General features: G+C 34.3%; 1 protein-coding gene across 1 annotated transcript in view; it reads right to left on the bottom strand.

Annotated features, from left to right (window-relative positions):
• Positions 1-2793: 2793 nt before the first annotated feature.
• LOC128983640 (BCL2/adenovirus E1B 19 kDa protein-interacting protein 3) overlaps positions 2794-21219 on the bottom strand; it is a 29101-nt gene continuing 10675 nt past the window's right edge. Inside the window, exons 2-6 of the mRNA XM_054403013.1 lie at positions 19903-20092; positions 13667-13751; positions 8509-8588; positions 6461-6604; positions 2794-4485 (exon numbers count right to left, since the gene is read on the bottom strand). Coding sequence (XP_054258988.1) covers positions 4434-4485; positions 6461-6604; positions 8509-8588; positions 13667-13751; positions 19903-20092 — 551 coding nt within the window. The 3' untranslated portion in view covers positions 2794-4433. The remainder of the gene's footprint in view (positions 4486-6460; positions 6605-8508; positions 8589-13666; positions 13752-19902; positions 20093-21219) is intronic.

Here is a 21219-nt window from a genome sequence, read left to right as displayed (position 1 = left end):
AGATCATTGACTATTAATACAACTTAATATTAATTAGTGATGGGCAGTCCAAGAAAATGTCGGTACTGGATCCGGATCCGGATCTTGAAAAATTTGGGGCGGGTTAAAAAAAACATAATTCCCAGAATGCCAATTTAAATCATACTTTTATTATTTTTTATCACGAAGCATCGGGTGAGATTAAAATAAAATACTAACGGGATATTTTTGAGACGAGATTATAGGCCGTTAGCTTATCATCCAGGTACAAAACTAAAAACTAGAGATGTGCAGATATCCGAAAAATCGGGTCAGATTCAGTTTGAAAAGATGCATGCCATTGCCATATATGTTATTTATTTGTATCAAGAGACAAACACTGAAACATGGCCTTGCCATATAAGTTATTTGCATCAAGAGACAAACACTGAGACATGGCCTTGCCATATATGTTATTTGCATCAAGAGACGAACCCTGAGACATGACCTTGCCATATAAGTTATTTGCATCAAAAGACAAACACTGAGTCATGGTCTTGCCATATAGGTTATTTGCAACAAGAGACAAACACTGAGACATGGCCTTGCCATATATGTTATTTGCATCAAGAGACGAACCCTGAGACATGACCTTGCCATTTAAGTTATTTGCATCAAAAGACAAACACTGAGTCATGGTCTTGCCATATAGGTTATTTGCAACAAGAGACAAACACTGAGACATGGCCTCGCGATATAAGTTATTTGCATCAAGAGACAAACACTGAGACATGGCCTTGCCATATATGTTATTTGCATCAAAAGACAAACACTGAGTCATGGTCTTGCCATATAGGTTATTTGCAACAAGAGACAAACACTGAGACATGGCCTCGCCATATAAGTTATTTGCATCAAGAGACAAACACTGAGACATGGCCTTGCCATATATGTTATTTGCATCAAAAGACAAACACTGAGTCATGGCCTTGCCATATAAGTTATTTGCATGAAGAGACAAACACTGAAACATGGCCTTGCCATATAAGTTATTTGCATCAAGAGGCAAACACTGAGACATGGCCTTGCCATACAAGTTATTTGCATCTAGATACAAACATCGAGACATGGCCTTGCCATATAAGTTGTTTGCATCAAGAGACAAACACTCGGGGAAAAAACGGTCTTGTACATGGATACAGATTTTTTATCGCTGATACATGATTTTTCTTCACAAAACTTTTCCTAAAAGAATATAATTTATAATTTGTGTTATAAAACACCCTTCATCTTTATTTTATGTCTAGTTCGCAAAACATGAGTGGTGTTTTAGAACGCACCCCCCATGCTACTTCACCCATCCCCACCAAGTTGTGCACTTTTGTGAGGGTGACAATTTCGGTTTTGATTTGTCAAAGTTGCCCCCAACAACAATCGGCAATTGTCCCCCAAGTCAAAATACATTACACTTTCAGTCCATACTCGATCACCAATAGATGCCGGACTAATAAGTGTTCCAGCCTGGATACTCTAGCTGGTGGGGGTTTAGTGGGTGTGAGTCCCACACAGTATCCTCTGGGTTTATGCATTACCCCTATGTAAAAAGAAATACTTGTGGAAAAAATATTTACAATATGATATACAACTGGATCATAAAAACACTTTACTAATCCATATACAAATAATTTATTCTGGTATACAAACTGTACAAATATAAATGAATTAAGTCTTCAAAACCAAATAACCTTCTTAACTACACAAGCACTTGATTTAAGCAATTAATTTTAGACGCTCACAGTACAGATTTGTGCCAATAAGTTAATCGAATGACTAAAGTGCTAGGCTCAGTCTTAGCAGACAGTTTTATTAGAGTACAAGAATATAGATTTCAAGTAAAATGTTAGAGATATATTAAAGTAGGTAAATATAATATTGTATTTTCTAGAAGCAACTATGATCTAAACACCAGTCTACTACACAGTGCTGATGTCTTGGTAAATCCAATAAAAAAAGGACATATTCAAAAAGCTGTAAAAGTCGTTAAAAATTTCACAGGAGTACTTGTGAAACTATAGTTCGGTCACTTCTACAGCCAGATTAACGATCATATCACAATAGTAATTCCTTGAGACCTGATAAAACACAATACAAATTCCAAATGTATGTGAATAAGTAATGGTACAAGTGGAAAATCCCTATTAATCACAAAAGAATTACACACTTCCAAAATATACAAAGGAACAGCTAAAACAACTGTTGAATAAATAATAAACTGCTAATCGATAAAATAATAAACGAATAGTATGAAATACAGAAAATCTTTTAATCACAGATATACATTCATCACTTCACTCTTTGAAAACTGTTCAAATCTGGATTGAATTAACAAAGTTCCACAACCTAACGTGTGGATGCAAATAGTTCAGTTTTATGCTAATATTAGATTGTAACTAGAATTCTCTGTATATGTTTGATAATTTTATTCCACTGGCTTCAGTCCATGGTCTGAGGATGATAATTTACACCAGTCTTTGCGTGACCATGTTTTAGCAGTCACAACTCACAAAAACTATTGATAAAACCAAGTTGGCCTTTTTGTTTTTTACAATATTTATAATAGAATTATTTGTTGATACAGACTTTGTCCTAACAAAATTTGTAGAAATTTAATATACGATTTTAGCAGTGTACTGCTTTTACAATCCATTTTTACAATTTTCTGTTATTTTGTTGAATAGAGTATAAGACCCCTTTTCATGATTTAGATTTTCTCTTGCTACTGTAAATTGATACTTTTATTTTAGATATCCTTGTTTGGTTTGTTTTTACTAGCGCACTTATGAGGGCATACTTTAGATACAAGGATACTGTATTTTTGTAGATGGATTGACTGGTTAGGTAGCTGATTGGTTATAGTGCTCGCCTAACAATTCTGAGAAAAGTCAATTGTCAGATGGTTCAAAACTGGAACCAGCTGTTCCTGATCATGGATTGGGCTTTAAATAAATGATCCTGACTAATGAAACAGCTGGTATTAGTCAGTAACAAAGCTACACAGGTCATCACACTCCATTCTACACTCATCCTTCAATCTTATTTGGGTTAAAATTCACACCTTAGGTGGCGATCCCATCTAAATGATTGATTCCCTATAGCATTCTAACATAACAGCAATGACAATCCCGTTACAAATGTATTGTAATAAAGATAGTTTGCTTATTTCCATTTATAACTTTCAGACCTTGATATCATAATAATACTTTGAACAAATGTAAAGGTATTAAATTCTTCCCTTAAATCACTAGTGTGTAAATTTTAACACCAACATTATATTAAAAAGATAATTTAGCAGATTCAATTAATTTTTCATGCTAGAGTTTAATGTGCTGAGCTTAATTCTTAAAACCAAGAGACAAAGACACGAAATCAAGAAAAATGCAAAATTTATTTCTAAAAAAAGATTTATCTGAAACTGACATTTCATTTCACAATTCCATACACATTATGATTGAATCATATTTAAAATACAGCAAGGAAGAAGATAATGATATTTACAAAGTTAAAATGCATCTTGGTTAGAACATTGAATGATAATTACTACTATTATTATGCTTATAAAAACTATAAGTATTAATATTTGAACAGTTTAAATAAGTATATAATATTATGAAAGAACAATCAAAAATTGAAATGTAAAAATTATGAAAAACAAATAAGAAAAACAAAACTTATCAGTAGCATGCATATTATGTATATAAATAGGTATAATAATTCAAAACAAAACAAAAAATCTCAAAGAAATATCTTAAATTTCTTTATTTACAGTAAACCTTGGTTTATCAAGATTTTCAATAATTTGTCCAACCAATGAGTTAATCAATGTATATTGCTAATCAATGTACAAATAAAGAACTATGATTTCTGAGATGAATGTGGGTTCCCTTGTGGGATGACAACAGACACAACTACAAAGCAGTTGGTGTAATGTACGTACAAAACATGTTGTATTGCTGTACTACTTGGATTGGATCTACCCCAGAGAGCCCCCTTGAGTAGTCAGAAAGTGCACAATTACAATCAACAACAGTGACATAAATATGACCCAGCCACTCAGGTCCAGATAAACCAAGGTATACTGCATACTACATTAGACCTACACAGGCCAAAAGAAGTTACTTACTCTATAACCTTCATAAACCAATTTCTACTAATGAAATAAATTTTATGTGTTTGTCCTTTTATAAAAAGTAAATTAAAAACAAACCATAAATCAATGTTATGACAAAAACATCAGAAATTGAAAATAGAAAAAAAGGTTATAGAATAATCTTAATTAATCAATATAATATTACTGGTGTAAATTATTCGTACCTCCAGGTTAACTTGATTAAAATTAAAATGCATTAAATAGCCTCAAACACGACCAGAAACTAAAAAACTGCTCCTTCTACAAAGTAAAATATTGATTTCGTAAATCAATCCAGGCTGATGGGTGAAAAAGTGAGACCTCGCCGACTTAGCCACATTCTGTAAAAAAAAAATCAATTGAGTGTTTAGCAAGTGCCCAGTGCCCTCCCAGCACACTCCACCTAAGGTATGGTCTAGCACCACCCCGATAGTCAGCGTGTTAGTCACATTTACAGACAAATTTCCTTTTAATTATTATTGGTATGCTAATTTTGGTTTCACAACAATAGCTATGTTTTGACAACAGCGGATTAGGCCTGACCGGGTCTACCTGGACATTTTCTCTCTTTACGTGGCCGGTACTGTACATCAAGTGATTGAGATTGTGAAGATGCAAAACATGAGATCCTGGGGTGCTAATCTGGCTTATACGAGTATGTATTTGTCAAATTACTTAAACTTGGGGTGAGGAACTAGTTACTTGAACTTTTCCCTTAAATTTAGAATTATGAAATTTTTACCATAGAAATCTCCATGCAAAACAATATTTATTGGCTTTATGACTATTCCAATAACGTGATGATTTAACCCTCGAGTACACACTCCGTGGACTCAGAGTCCGCATATCCGAAATAAGTAAATCCGCAAGCGAATGACATGACGCCCCATCTACCTTCCCCTACTACCTTTCCAAGGACAATGGCGATGTTTTGACCGTCTTAGCGTCAGTTGGCCCTGAGCTACAAGACTGTAAAGATAGGCGCATCATGTTTAAGAGGATAAAGAACAGGCCAGCGATTGACTGATTTGGTTTGGATGGTTTTCAACACAATATACCGGTACCAGTATTCTATTTGAGATATTTGTAATTTTTATGAAATTTATCTATATCTACCTATATTGGATTATTTGAAAATTTGATGCTATATCAACTTTATTAGGTAAACAAAATAGTGTTTCCAGTAAGAAGTATACGCGGACTGTCAGTCTGCGCGTGTGTACTGGTGTTACAGTATTATTATTAGCCGCGCGTGTACTAGGGGGTTAAAAAACATTGTTAGCGGTGCAGTCTAAAGTTTGATGACTACATTAGCAAAAACTTTGACCTAGCACTTTGATTTAAAAATAATTTGAATACCCGAGACACCGTTTGAAGCTTGAAAACCGTATAATTTTTTAATGCTATTTATTATCATAGAACCAACTTGTGCAGTTGAAACAGCTGATTAAATTCTTTAATTCCTTTTAAATATGAATACTCATAAGGTTAACATAGGAAACCCTAGAGCCACTGGGGCGGAGCCCAAAAGGATTTTTGAGATAAGAACAAGTCTATATGTTAATCGGGAATGTGAGCTATCATCATACCAAATTTCAACCCTGTCGGTTTAGTATGTTTCGCGTTTACTTGTCACAAACATCCATCCAAAATTTCTCACATATAATATCACTTGCTGTTGTACTCGTGCTTTGCAACGGGAAGAGGACATGAAATAGAAACATTTTGATCTTTATTTCAATGAACCAAACCACAAACATATTTGTCAACAGTCAATTTATTATTGCAATTCTACAATTTTTCGCAGCTTTTTGTTGCGAGTTGGTTCAAATTAGATAAAAACAGCTGTTTTTGAAGTCAGGTGACCAAAACTTTCCACCGCCAAAATCTATTTTGAACTCCCTAGTTTTTCAAACTATGTTTCTCGCTATATAATACTCGCTCAATAATGTTTTATACATGAAAATGAATCCTCAGAATCTCATCTTTCTAATGGTATAAGATTCATTGCGATTTAAACTGGTTTTCATAATTTAATAATAGAAAACCCGACCCATGTCGTCTTGGTCGATAATCGACCAGTGCCACTGAGGACTTGCGTTTTAGTGGTTGATAATCGACCAGCGCCAGATCTAGGGTTAATACACTTTATTTCTCTCATAATTGATAGGCCTATTTTAATTGCCCACATTTTCAGACCTCAACCTTAAATATAAACAATTTCATCTGGAACATTTATCTATCAAAATTTAGCAACAAAGTAGATATATTCAAAACGATGAAAGTAAATAGATGAGTGTTGTGAGTTTAACTTACCCAAAACCTGTACCAAGCAGCAGGGACAACACATTGGTCAGGAAGAGTGTGTAAAGAACTTCTTTTGAAAATAAGCTGTTGTTTCCAACTTTGGCTGTACGAATGCTGTATGTTCTTCGTTTGGGATGTTTGAATTTCCAGTCTCTATAACAAGAGATAATTGTAATTAATTACAAATGTTATCACTCAAGTGAGTTAGGTACAGTTAGCTGTGCAGTTTTACAAAATTTTTATTACATAACATACAAAATAGCTTTTTATATTTTAAGATAAAAAAATATGGTAATTTGAATACACAAAATGTCAACAAAAAGTTATCACAGCAGTTTTTAGGTTTTAGGAGTATGTAATAGCCTCTTGAGCTATGGCTTGCTCCAATGTTAAAGTAAAATAAATAAAATAAGCTGAGCCAATAAATAATACCCTGGTCGCAGAAAAAAAGAAGGCTAAGGCCTGGTTCACAAGAGCAATAAATCTAGCGAATACACTGTTACTAGAATTGTAGCGGATCAGTAACATACTAGTTAAGTTCATATGAGCAACAACTCCACCGACTAAATCGCAGGCGTGAGCTAATTAAAAAATAACATTCAAACAAATACACAAACATTTGTTTTAATGTTTTTTTGACGACTCTATCATGGATGAAATAAATAAATTTAAACTGTCAACGTAAAGGTATGTACCTTAAATTTGTCTATTTAAACAGTTCAGGGGCTACATCATGAATTATAACAAGTTTTTTTATGTTTAGAGGAATTAGGCCAATTAAATCACTATACTCTGTTCACAAAACTTAGGCCGATTAGGTGAAAATTCCCTAAGCCATTTTTATTTGCTTAATACAGTAGAACTCTTTATATCTGTTCTTTTATGTATTAATAAAACTATTTTAATTAAATAATCATTTCTAAACAAGATAGTGTTTTTTATTCAAATTCATAACATAACATGAAAATCAACAACTAGAGATCAGCTGGTTATAGCAATACCAACATCTCCCTCTTTAACTTTTAAATGGACGAATAAATCTTCTATTGCGTCTAAATAATCTTCCTTCAATTGATACAATGTAAGTTCTCAACCCATCCACAGATACTATTACGCCAGGCGTCCACGGTTCTGCTTTCATGTCTGTATTAATAAAACTATTTTAATTAAATAATCATTTCTAAACAAGATAGTGTTTTTTATTCAAATTCATAACATAACATGAAAATCAACAACTAGTGATCAGCTGGTTATAGCAATACCAACAATATCCGACCATGACGGTAACGGGCCAAAAGGTCAGATATCGGGAGGAGCAGATCTTCCGCACTCGGCAACACCCGTGAGCATACCTACCATCACGGCAACACCGGTAATCGTCTTTGCGATCGCGACATCACCCGTGAAGATGTTGAGGTCACAGCTACATTAGTAATCGCCTCCCGTGATCGCTGCAACATGGAAAATCGTCTACCGCAATCGCAGCCACACTGGTAAGGTTATCAGTCCACAAGGTCACGGCAACATCGGTCATTGTCTTCCAAGACCGCGGCAACACTTGTGAGGATACCTTGGAGTCACAGCGACATCAGCAGGCCAAATCGTCTCCCACGATCTCAGCAACACCCGTGAGGATCTTGTGGTCACAGCAACATCGGTCATCGCCTTCTGAGACCATGGCAACACTTATGAGGATATCATGTGGTCACGGCAACATCGGTAAGCCTAATCTTATTCCGAGATCGCGGCAACATCCGTAATCATATATTGCTCTCTCAGCAACAGCAGTGGTCGTCTGCCGTGATTATGGCAACACCCGTGAGTGATCAGCCACACTAGGTCAGATATCCCAAGGAGTCGGTTATGCTGAGGTCGGATGTGAGGGGTTCTATGGTATATGTTACAGCTGATTGATATTTTGGCAAACCTCAGCTACTGAGCTATTTATTGTTTTGGTAGGATCAAGTGGAGGGGATGGATTTCTTTCCCTACAACCACCTAAATTTGTTGAAATGAGTATAATACATAAGATAAAACAATTATGTTTTAAATCTTACTTGGGGGGTGTCTGGTCAGGTCGGCTGCTCCAATCCCAAATCCAGTCTGTGTTGCGATCAACTGCCACAAAATCTCCATCCTGGTAATTTAAATACTATATTACTAAGTATAATATAATCTACAGACTACAAGGCAAGTAGGCATACCCTAGAGGGTTCCTGCCTATTTGGTCCATCTGTGAAGCCATTTTTTAAATGTATAACAAGATTTTGAAGTTTTGATCAAACTTCAGAGAACAGAGAATATCCCTGATTAAAAATCAGTTTTGTGTGGTTTTAATAGAGAGTTTTAATACCTCCAATGTAGTTATCCTTGCCTAGAGACGTATAATAAAGTTTGAGGGGGACTCCAGGCAATGCATGATAAATTCCAGCTGAAACTGTGAGCTGGTGGTTGATTAAATGGGATTTGAGCATGGTTTTTTAACACAAGTCCTACACTAACCAGTAGAGTAATTTGTACAACTCCTCCAGAGTCTTACTGACTCAACAATTGCTTTTATGAGGTTGATACTAGTACAAATGAAGAACACTGTTCTTTGAAGAGGTTATAAGTAGTTTAATGTTACATAAATCCATACTTTTTCAACACAATTTTGATAGAAGAGGAACTTCTCAATATTCTTTCAACCAACAATGGTTTGCGTAATTAAAACATGCTTAACATAGATTTCTTTCCACCATCATGAATGAACAATGAGATGACAGCTTTCTTACTGACCAAGTTCAGCTGGTTCATTATCGAGGATCATCCATTTATAAAAAAGCCCAAGGATAAAGGAAAGCTGAGTGTGGTTTGAACCCATAAAAAACCAGACTCACTTGTTCCTTAAGATCCTTAATTTTGGAATAAAAACTATTCTTTAAATTTATCAAATAAATCGTCAATTGACAAAAGGACAAACTTGGTTGTTAAACAGTTATTGTGATAAAACACAACTGGGCCAAGCAGACTGAGTGCTAATTTTATTATCTTGAGGATAATGGTATTGACCCCAAAACAGGATGATAGTATCACATCCTTTGTTTAGAAGTGATTAGCTGATCCAAAGTATGTAAAGTACATTGGTTGTAAAAAGTAAAAAACATATTTTTCATTTTTACTGAGATAGGCTAACTACTCTGAAATTCAAATCTAGGGCACAAGAAACGAACCTACTGTAGCCTAAATTATTTAGACAATTCAACATTTTCTGATTTATAAATTTAAATTAAAAATTTCATAAAAGAACATGAAGTTCAAGTTTTTGAATAGGTTCTGTAATCATGTTAGTTTTCTCAAGACTGGGAAATTTATCGTAATGAGATCTTGACCAGAACAGTAGGAACAGTTATTCTAAATTCTAAACAATGAAAATTATTAGTCAGTGGACAAGTACAGATCATCATATCAGCAGATCTAAATCAGCCTAATCTTGACTAAAATTAAATTAATTCTTAAAACACGGAAACTGTAATGGCATGCTACAGTCTCATTGAGTAACTGTTGTCAAGGCTATTATTTAAGGGGGTTTGATTAATTCCCAGAGGGATAAGTTTACTCAAAATGCTTTAAAAAATTGGGATTTAATAATTTGAAATTAACTCTTAAATAACCAAACCAATACGGTTGACAGTTGCACAATATAGTTTAAGCCCTTGTTTGTGGGGAAATAAGACTCAAGGTTCATGTGAGAGAAGAGGAAGTTAACAGTACACGGAAATGTAAAGTTTGAACATGATAAGACTACTATTCTGTATGTGTCACTTTCCAACCAACAGGGTAAAGGCAACTAGTAGTGAATATTCATCATACAACACAAGGGTGCTAGTATATTACTAGGTAGTCTACATAAGTTGTACACGTACATATACTTTATAAATGTTGATTTAACACTTTAAATTACAGGTGTACAGTAGAACCTTGATAAGAAACCCCTCGATAACAAATCACCCTGAGAATGTAATCCAGGTCAATTGCCACACAATTTCTCTGAGTTGACTCACAATGCGGCTAGATATAAAACTGTTATGATACGAAAAAGCCACACTGTTTTTCACAGGATGAAAAAAGTACAGTAAACCCTTAAAATGAAATAACCAAATTTGTAAAACACTTCATCCTGTTCATATCACAGCAAACAATGAATTAAACTGTTTAATAAGGGTGTGTTACCTTACCAGCTTAGTTAGAAAGTGAGGCTTATATATTTCAATGACAGAACATTATGTTACTGATTTAAAAAATCAGGAAATATTATTTGTCTTCTAAAAATCAGGATAACAAGATTAACTATACTTTTTCGTAAGATTCATCAGAGTACTTTGTTTGCACTACCAACCAACCTATAATTGATTGTTTTAATTGTATTGGTTAGCTATTTTATTTTGACATATCTTTCTATACATTTTACTTTTATCTCATTTCTGAATTGGGAAGAAAACTATTAATACAGGGTGTCTCAGACCACCCGGCCGGCTTGTATAGCTCCAATATGAAAGCAAATGGAAACCTAATTGCAACTGGAACCCCCTATTTTGACCCCAAGGAATTCAGCTAAATTATTTTCAACCCCAAAAAAGCACCCCAAAGGGCAGATTTTGGGGGGTGGGGGTGGTTTTTGGGAAATTTTCAAAAGTAAAGGGGGGTCGTGTTATACCTCTTTTTAAAGGTCCTTTAGTCCTGAGTATTTTAGTGGAAAAAGATTTAAATTATCTTCATCCCTATTTACAGGGTGTTCAAAAACGTACAAAAAATAGACCTTTGAACTACTTTTCACTGTAAAGAGGTGGAATTTCGTGGGGGGTTCAAATTTTGATAACACTTTAATTAATAAATGAGCTTTCAAAAAACTCTGGTTTTAACCCTTTTGCTATCTTTTTACTTATGTTACGCATTTTCAAACTTTTTGAAGTTTCAAAAGCTGTTATCTCAAAAATTTCAAATGGCAACATGGGTTTCATTACAAACTACATTGTAGCCCTTAAAATTTGCTATAATTTTTGTATTTAATGTTTTTTGGTATCTTCATTGGTTAAAGAGATATAACGAAATTAGTGTATTTTAATGTTTTATTAAATGGTATTCAAAGTGTTTGCTGTTGTAAATGTACACCTCTAGGTCTCAATTAAAACAAATCTTGTCTAAAAAAATAAAATAGTACTCAGATTGTTGATCTTGGAAGATTGATAAAGGTAAGAACACAACTACAAATATTCTTAGTTATTTTACAATTCCATTGATCTAATAGTGCTTTGAATGAATAATTAGTTTGAATCAGCATTAATAGCCTACATACCGATGGACTTCTACAAATGCTTAAATTGCCTTCCATTTTGTTCCATGCAAACCCCAACTCTGTTTATGCACGTAGTACTTCTTCTCCACTATTATGGTACTGTATTGCTATTTTACTACCGCAGGTGCATTCACCTCTCGTACAGATCCAGTAAGTTATCTAATTTGTAAATTGTAATTTGTAATTTGTAATTTGTTTTATCTGATCAAACGTGACCAGTTTCACGCACACGCTCATTGATTGCATGATGATTTTTTTTTATTTACCAGTAGCATTTATAGACAGTATTCATTCAAAGCACTATTAGACTTTTGTAAATTATTAAATAACTAAGAATATTTGCAGTTGTGTTTTTTCCTTTATTAATCCTCCAAGTTTAACAATCTGGGTAGTATTTTAATTTTTTAACATAATTAGTTTTAATTGAGACCTAGACGTGTACAATTACAACAGCAAATACTTTGGATACCATTTAATAAAACATTAAAATACACTAATTTCGCTATATCTCTTTAACCAATGAAGATACCAAAAAACATTAAATACAAAAATTATAGCAAATTTTAAGGGCTACAATGTAGTTTGTAATGAAACCCATGTTGCCATTTGAAATTTTTGAGATAACAGCTTTTGAAACTTCAAAAAGTTTGAAAATGCGTAACATAAGTAAAAAGATAGCAAAAGGGTTAAAACCAGAGTTTTTTGAAAGCTCATTTATTAATTAAAGTGTTATCAAAATTTGAACCCCCCACGAAATTCCACCTCTTTACAGTGAAAAGTAGTTCAAAGGTCTATTTTTTGTACGTTTTTGAACACCCTGTAAATAGGGATGAAGATAATTTAAATCTTTTTCCACTAAAATACTCAGGACTAAAGGACCTTTAAAAAGAGGTATAACACGACCCCCCTTTACATTTGAAAATTTCCCAAAAACCACCCCCACCCCCCAAAATCTGCCCTTTGGGGTGCTTTTTTGGGGTTGAAAATAATTTAGCTGAATTCCTTGGGGTCAAAATAGGGGGTTCCAGTTGCAATTAGGTTTCCATTTGCTTTCATATTGGAGCTATACAAGCCGGCCGGGTGGTCTGAGACACCCTGTATAACTAGTCTTTATGGTAAGAGTTATAGCTTTTCATTTAGAGGTTCCTTGAAGAGAGGTCAAATTCTTGTCCCTGTAGCTGTCAGGAAGTGGAGTGAGAATGAGACATTTAACCTGGATTAGAGCCAAGGATCTCCATTATATAGGGATAAATCATTCATTTTGGCACTGGGTCATGAGTTGTTACTTTTATTCATAGCCATGTCTACAATACACAAACATTCCTATCATTAACCATCATGGTTGCATTGACAGTTTCCCTAAAATTGCAGTCTAATTTTTTGTAAAAGTAGATTCTATAAAGTGTTTAAGACCAGAGCTTCTTGGTGTATTTCTTTGAAGTTCTTCAACTTATTGCTACCTATTCATGTTGACAAAAATCACTGTTTTGTAAGGTTTAAATAGATTTATTAGAATACAATTCAGTAAACTTTTGAAAAATGAAAGAAAATATACTATTCAATGAAAAAAACAACTCCTTATTGCTGATAGAAATAAATATTTTTCACTAAAATCAGTTAAATTTAGTCAATTGTTAAGTTAAACATAATGATACAGATATTTGAAATTATCTTGATGAAATGAGGACATCTTCATGCAAGAAATATAAACAAGTACAATATTGTTTTAGATTATCTTAAGCATGGCCTGAGGCTGTGATAAATGTACTTCTAATAATAAGGTGCAACAAACACTCCAAAAACAATTACTGAAATGACACTGAGATGGAAATAGACTGAAATTAGATTATCCCAACAAAATGTATAACACAATTAATTACCTTGTATGTGTAATTGATGTAAACACCTTTGAATTCTTCTCCATTCGCTAGTTCAGTGTTTGGACTGTTTGGTGGTGATTTTGGACTGAAAATAGTAAGATAGAATTAGTGCTGTTTAACCTTGACCTCATGCCATCAATCATAACAATTGAGGATCCAATTTTGAAACTAAGATTGAAACCATGATTTTGAACAAAAGTATTCTGATAACTGTATTTTTTTTGTGATATTAAGTAAAGGATAACATCTATAATTTGGATAAATCAACACAATTAAGGATATAAATAATCTGAAAGTACAAAATACGTCTAATTACTTTTGTAATAAAATATTTACACTTGTACTGTTGACTCACAAGACGGCAGGGCCATATTTCCCTAAAGGTGGACACGGCGGTTGCCGGGGCTTCAAATGGGGCCTCAATTTTTTGTGTATATTTAACAAGGGAACAATAAATCCCTGTATTTCACCGATAATTTGTTTTGCCATGATCGCGTAAAGATGTCCAGCATTTTATCGCTACCACAGGAGTTGAAGTCGAATATCATGTCCGCGCAAACTGGCAAGATCTTCAAGTTTTCGTAATGATTGCAGGTGAGGAAGGTGATGTCTCCACGCTCCCGCAAGATATTACTAACTATTTATCTGCGGCCACATGAGACATTCATGATTTTCCGCTGCGATCGGAGGAAACGAAGATGACATCTCCGCTATTATGCAAGATGTTCATTATTTCTCCGCGGCCACATGTGACGTTCATGATATTCTGCCGCGATCGGAGGAGACGAAGATGACGTCCCCACACTCGCGCAAGTTGTTAAATATTTCTCTGCGGCCATAGGAGACATTCATAATTTTGCCCCATAACAGAAAACGAAGATAACATCTCAGTGATCGCGCATAATGTTCAGGATCCATCCGCGACCGTAGCAGATGTCCACAATTTTACTGTGAAGAAGACAGCTTGTAGTGGTGTAGAAGATGCATACAATTTGGCCGCGATTACAAATTTTTACTCAACCCAAAAGAAATGAAAATGATTGGCCCCGACCTAAGACCCTTAATATTATCATTAAAAAAAATAGACTTATTTATTAGCTAGTCTCCTATTTTTTTGTCGATCAGATAGTTGGAAACAAAAGGTCAATTCATCGTGTTGAAGCAATACCACGTGTATTTTTAAACCCTTAAGTTCAAACCTTCGAAGAATCAGAAGATAGAGGGGCCTCTCTGGTGAGAGTCGCCGGGGGCCTCATCAATTCTAAATACGGCCCTGCAAGACGGTAAATAATTATACAGTAAAAGGTGGTAAGTGGTGGTCAATTTTGATTGGACACTCCAATATTTTGTACTTTCAGGTAATTTAATAACACGTACAGTGCTGATCAAGAAGCTATTTATATTAAGAAATAAAACATAATTATAGAACATTATTTCATCAGGTGGTGGCTTTATTTACTTGATGCCCACAATGATAGCTATTTACTAGATATGGGCTGCTTATCATGGTGAGATAATGAGTATCAATAATAAACAGTGTGACCTTGATAACAGCAGTCCCCTCTTGCCAATCAACAGGCAAGTACTTTTTGCCTTCAATTAATTACTTCTCAAGCCACACAATGGTATATTTATTTCTTTGTACTGCAGTGAGAGAATCCATGTTATAAAATTATGGATTTCACCTAATGTCTTGCACTCTAAATCATAAGCTCTATGCAGTAGGGAATATGTCTAATGCTATATAAAAAAATGAGCTGAAATGATAATGAATTATCTGCATAAGTAAATTTAAATCTTACACCTTTAAAAATAGCAAATTGTTGCAGGTCTATACATCTAATCTTATCTTACTAATATTATAAATGTGAAAGTTTACGAGTTTTTTTTTTTTTTAAAGTTCAATCACGCAGTAAATACTGATCAGATTGAGCCAAAATTTGGTATGATGATAGCTTACGTTCCAGATTAACATATAGACATACTCTTATCTCAAAGACCCATTCAGGCTCCGCCCCAGTTGCTCTGGAGATTTCCATGTTAACCTTATCAGTATTCACATTTAAAATGAACTAAAGAATTTTGCTAGCTGTTTCAACTACACAGCTTTGGTTCTATGATATTCAATAGCATTAAAAAGTTTTAGGGTTTACCAATAGGGTTCAGCACTATTTTTTTTTTCATTTATGACAACAGCTAATTTGAACCAAGTAGCAAAAAAAAAGCTGTGATACACAATGGGAACTGAACTGACAAAATAGGATTGTTTACAGTTATGCTCATTTTTTTGATTTATAAATAATTTGTGATATTGAGAGAATTTTGGTTATCTACTTTTTTCTGTTGTTTAGGTGCAGAGGTAGGTAGAACATTATTATGGAAGATGTATTATATTATAGCATACCGTAAATTAAAAGAACCAAATTTTCTCAAACCGTGTCCTCCGCCATTGCAAACACAAAAAGCTCGTGTATTACTGCAACAAGCATTTTATACTTATACGTCAACCCCGTACGAAGGATGGGTACTCTGCTCGTTTATTATAGATGTTTTATGCAGAACACATTACATTGCACAACATATTATGTAACATTGTATACAGAACACGTCATATACATTATCAAATAACCAATGACCTAAACATATTGGAAAAGGAATGAGCCGCTAAATTATTCTAACAAATATTTCAAAGTAGGCTAATTTTTGTTTTCACTGTGGGGAAGACACGTTTAACACGATCACTTCGAACGCCGACTTTACAAACGACAGGCAGCGTACAAACAATCAAAAATACATTGGGTCACTGTAAGCCATTGACGAGGTTAGTTGTTACTGTGAACTCCACCAGTTTACACCTATATCTTTTCATGTTTGTACCAGCATATGCGTTAGGATGAGTTTAAAATTGCCACGTTCAAGCCCCCGAAGGTCCTACATTCTTTGTCAAAACTATTTATCATCATTTTTATATCTAATTTTAAAAAAATTCATTTTTTGGTAAAATCATGTAAAATTGAAAATTCTCTTAACATATTTCACTAACATACCTACTATATTGGCAATTAATGTGCCTATAGTGTATACCTATATACCTAGAGTGTGTGCTTAGCAACTATATTGGCCTAGAGTGTATAGAAAACATTCAATAACATGGTGTGTAATTTTCAACTATTGTATTTGTAATTTGGGCCTTAGGTTTCTTGGTGTTTTAAAGTCAAATTTAAACTGAAGAGTGAAAACCACACTTCAAATAACCATAATAAAACTTTATTGATTATGATATTATCACAGCAAAATGCACGTAATAACGTGAGATAAATTTATTTTTCTTGAGAGAATATTAAATACCACAGCATTATAACCGTAACAGCCCATATAATCATGCACTTAATGAAACTTTTAAACATTAGTTGAAAGAGTGACTATATGATTGAAAGGAACAAAGGCAAAAAAATCTTACTCTAGGGCAGTTGTTGAATCTTATCAAACAAATATTTTGCCTTGACCAATACAATCAAGACTAATAATCTTGGACACGTGCCTAATCCAATGTAAAAATGACCAAAGTTCAAGTAATAAGATATTAAAGAAAGTTAAAAACCCTATCATGTAATAAGATGACTCAACCAATTCTTACTATTAACAGTTGTAAACAAGATTATTGTAAAGAATTTTTCATGTAAGAAAAACAGGTTTATATAATATTAATTAACTTTGATCAGTTTTCTTTTGATTTAACTTTCTTGTCTCATCTCCTAATAAAGAACTCATAATCTACTGCCTTCTGACTTTTGTTTTCATTTCATAAATGGATAAGGCTGTGGTTTCCTAGATGCGTAATAGATGCGCAGCGGTTTAGATGCGCTGCAGCTTTTATCCAGGTCCCAAAAACGCAGACGCCGTGAGTGGTTTCCTAGACTGCGTACAATACACACGGTTTGTGCGTAACATAAGTTCACGGGAGAGATTACTAGTGGCTACTATGATGTTAAACGATGATTTAGATAATGAAATGGATACTTTGGTATTAAAAGCTTCGAAGAAGCGTGAGCAGTGAAAAGTACATGATTAGGTACTGTACGTGGCCATCACGGATGTTTTAACCGTAGTATTAAAGCAAACATGTCAATTTAAAATGTAAACAATAAATCTTAATTTAGCCTCTCCAACTTTGCTTTTACTGTTATTATATATAATTTTATTATATATAATACTATTCGGGATTTACCGAATCAACAAAAATACCTTTTACGAGTATAACACCAATAAGCATTTTATACTTATACGCCAACCCCGTAAGTAGGAAGGTACTCTGCTAGTAATTGATATAAGCTTATTACTAAGATGTTCAGGGGTTCTTAAAATAATTATGGGGGCTCTGGGAGTTGGTGTTGTGCTGACTGGAAAAGAATATTTGTCAACATTAGGATTATTTACAAATTACAGCAATAAGAAAATATGTGAGGACAAATTAATTGTAGGGAACATGTAATAGGGGAATTAAATATGAAAATTACACATTATGGGAAATTAACACTACATAACGATTGATATGAAATGTAATACTATAAAAATTTTAATTGTATTAACAACGTACTTCCATAACAGTACGTTATGGAAGTACGTATGTACTTCCATAATAGTTTGTATGTCATTAGAAGAGACAAATTCAATCAATTTTTTGTCGTTGTTGGAGAATTTTGCCTTCTGGACAACATTTACTTTTGAATCCATTGCACAAGATATGTCTAACACGCAGCGTAACTCAGATTCGACTGCTCTGAAAGCAGTTGGTCAAATACGCAGCATTAGATACGCAGCCTTGGAAACCGCTTACACGAAACTCCATAAGACAAGTGGAGTCTTAGATGCGCACACGCAGCGCATCTATTATGCGTCTAGGAAACCACAGCCTAATAGTGCTATTTAGTGGCCGGAGGATACGAGAGACGATACGAATATAGTGGACAGTACTTCAGAGCAGACTTAAAAGATAAATAAGTGTGGAAGTTTGATTTACTGGTACCTTGAGGTTAAATGTTGAGCCTTACCTAGGGACACATCATAGAGGCAGCAAGCATATTGCATGGAACTTTAAATTTTGCAAGTTAGTTTATATGTCTTAGGTTGAAACTAAGAAATTATTCTTAAAAGCACCATACTTACAACCCCCCCCCCCCCCAAACAATTCCCCCTTTTAATAGCCACTACACACGCAATATACTAGAAGTAACTTTTAGATGTCCTATATCTTTGACATTTAGCAGCATTGTTGGTCTATGGACCTAAAACCCAAAATATTCTAGGAATGTGTAATTTTACCATTTTAACCCCCCCCCCCCTTAAAAATATTGTAACCCCCATAATAGTATTAAATCCATGTCTATATTGCATGGGACTTAACATTTTTAAGGTTTTTAGTCTAAGGTTTGAAACTAAAAAAACTATTTCAACCCCCCCCCCCCCAAATAGGTATAGAAACCCCTATAACGGTTTCTTAACCACTTTATTATTTATTACTGTTGATTTGCGTTGGTATTTTAAGTGCAAAATCAATTCCCAGTAACAAATTTTCCTCAGTGTAACTTTCCTACTGACCCCCAATAAAAATGGAGGGCCTGAGGGCGGAGACACCAGCAAGAATATAGTCTACAATGAATTTGACCGAACAATTTGCAATCAAAGTTTAAATTTTAAAGTTCCCCTTTAGTATATAATGGTATTTCTGTTAAAAACATTTTGGGGGTGACAACCCACTTTACCGCCCTTGGCTGGGAGCAATATAGAGTTTCAAGATACAGCCCTGAAAATCAGTGCTTATAATGTTAACAAGCACTATTCACATAAATGTCAAATAGTAGAGAAAAAAGGAGGGAAAGTTTAAAAGCATTATAAAAGGTTTAGCCTAAATATTTCTAATACATTGAGAAATCATCACTTTTAATCCCTTCCTATTCCTGCCTAGGATTATAGGCTTCCTCATGCTTTACTAAATTTTTAGAAGAAAACTATATTTTTCTAATAACTTTCATGTACATGTAAATGTATGTAATAATATAACTCAGAGTGAATAGTGTACTGTGGGTGCATGTTTACCCTTTTACCCTTAGAAGGGGCGATTGCAGAGATTATTCCAACTGTTTTTAATGTAAGTTACTTTGCAGTGGTTCCAAACTTACATTATGTCACTACAGTTAAGCTATCGTCTATAGAGTTAATTGCCACCCTGTATGTACCTTCCATTTTTGGAGCTGACATATGAACCACTGTAGCTTTCTCTCTGAGCCTCATGCAGCAACCGAAGGTACTCTTCCCCTGAGGCGAAAGGCAGAGGTATCATACGTTCAGGGCTGGAGTGACCTGTGTTGATTGGACTCAGCACTCTTTCTACTGGTGTGGTCTGTCCGGAGAACTCCACCCACGACTCTGCAACACACCCAGACACGGTAACTGAGGGGGAAACAGTAGAAACTACATATTAATTAAGATTATTAACTGTTAAGACGTTTTTGTGGTTCAGCACTCTACTCAGAAATTGCAGCCCTTTAAATAGTTGCGTTATCACATTGGGGGTACGGTTGTGTGTAGAGTGGGTACTGCAGGGTCATTGCGCAAACCATTCTGGAAACATCACCAAACACATAACTGAGTAGACGTGACTCTGCGCCTACGCAAGTGCAGCAACAAACTTTTCTACCCCTGGATACCAAGCCACAGATATATCGATCTCATAACTACTCCTCCTTTTCTATTTATTTCTTGTCTTTGAGAGTCAACCAGAACAATTCAGCCTCACATAATACCTTTATGGCTAAACGTTTTTAGATCTGTAGCCTTTATTATATTACATTTTATTGGTCAAACTACCAGCTGCTACATATATAATAAGTAAAAAAAGTAGTGGGGAAACTTCCCCTTAAACCCTCTAAATTTTGTTAACGGAGTATAGTATGGTTTTAGTATCATGGAAACCTGACAAATACAAAAAATATTTTTTATAAAATGTAGATCTACAAGTTTTAGTGATTACATACATTTTTTGGGCGTTGCCTTCAGGATTACTTAACAATTACTATTCTAGAGGTTAAATACCTTTTGTTGCCAACGTAATCCTTGGTTGTCTGAATATCGATCAGTTTCGACACTCTTTTTATGGTCTCTTATTATAGTGGGGCTTGTAAAGATGCTTTCACCACAAGAAAACACTTTTTTTTATCCTGTCACTACAGTTAGTGTCATTAACAGCTTAATTCAAAGACAGGTTTTGCCTTTTTATAAGAGGGGTGATGAAGATTCTTAAAAGGAAACTGGATAGAGGATGTAGCAATAGTTTACTTACTGCCATTTGTATCCAGTACAGAAATTCCAAAAACAAATTTAAAATATATTTTTTGGGGAAAACTAAGGTACAAATCAAAACCATCATTAGTATGTAAGAAGGATTTACATAAACATATCAATTTTTTATATTTTGAGACAATCAAGTTGACCACTTGGTCCTTTTTTACAGTTAACTTAGAAATAACATAGTTAAGAATTTAATTTACAGTAGA

This window comes from Macrosteles quadrilineatus, unplaced genomic scaffold (assembly GCF_028750875.1).
Source record: "Macrosteles quadrilineatus isolate MER2022 unplaced genomic scaffold, UCM_ALF_1.0 Scaffold_1__1_contigs__length_201487025, whole genome shotgun sequence".
NCBI lineage: Eukaryota > Metazoa > Arthropoda > Insecta > Hemiptera > Cicadellidae > Macrosteles > Macrosteles quadrilineatus.
Note: the sequence above shows the minus strand (reverse complement) of the source record. Positions and strands in the feature narration are given on the sequence as shown.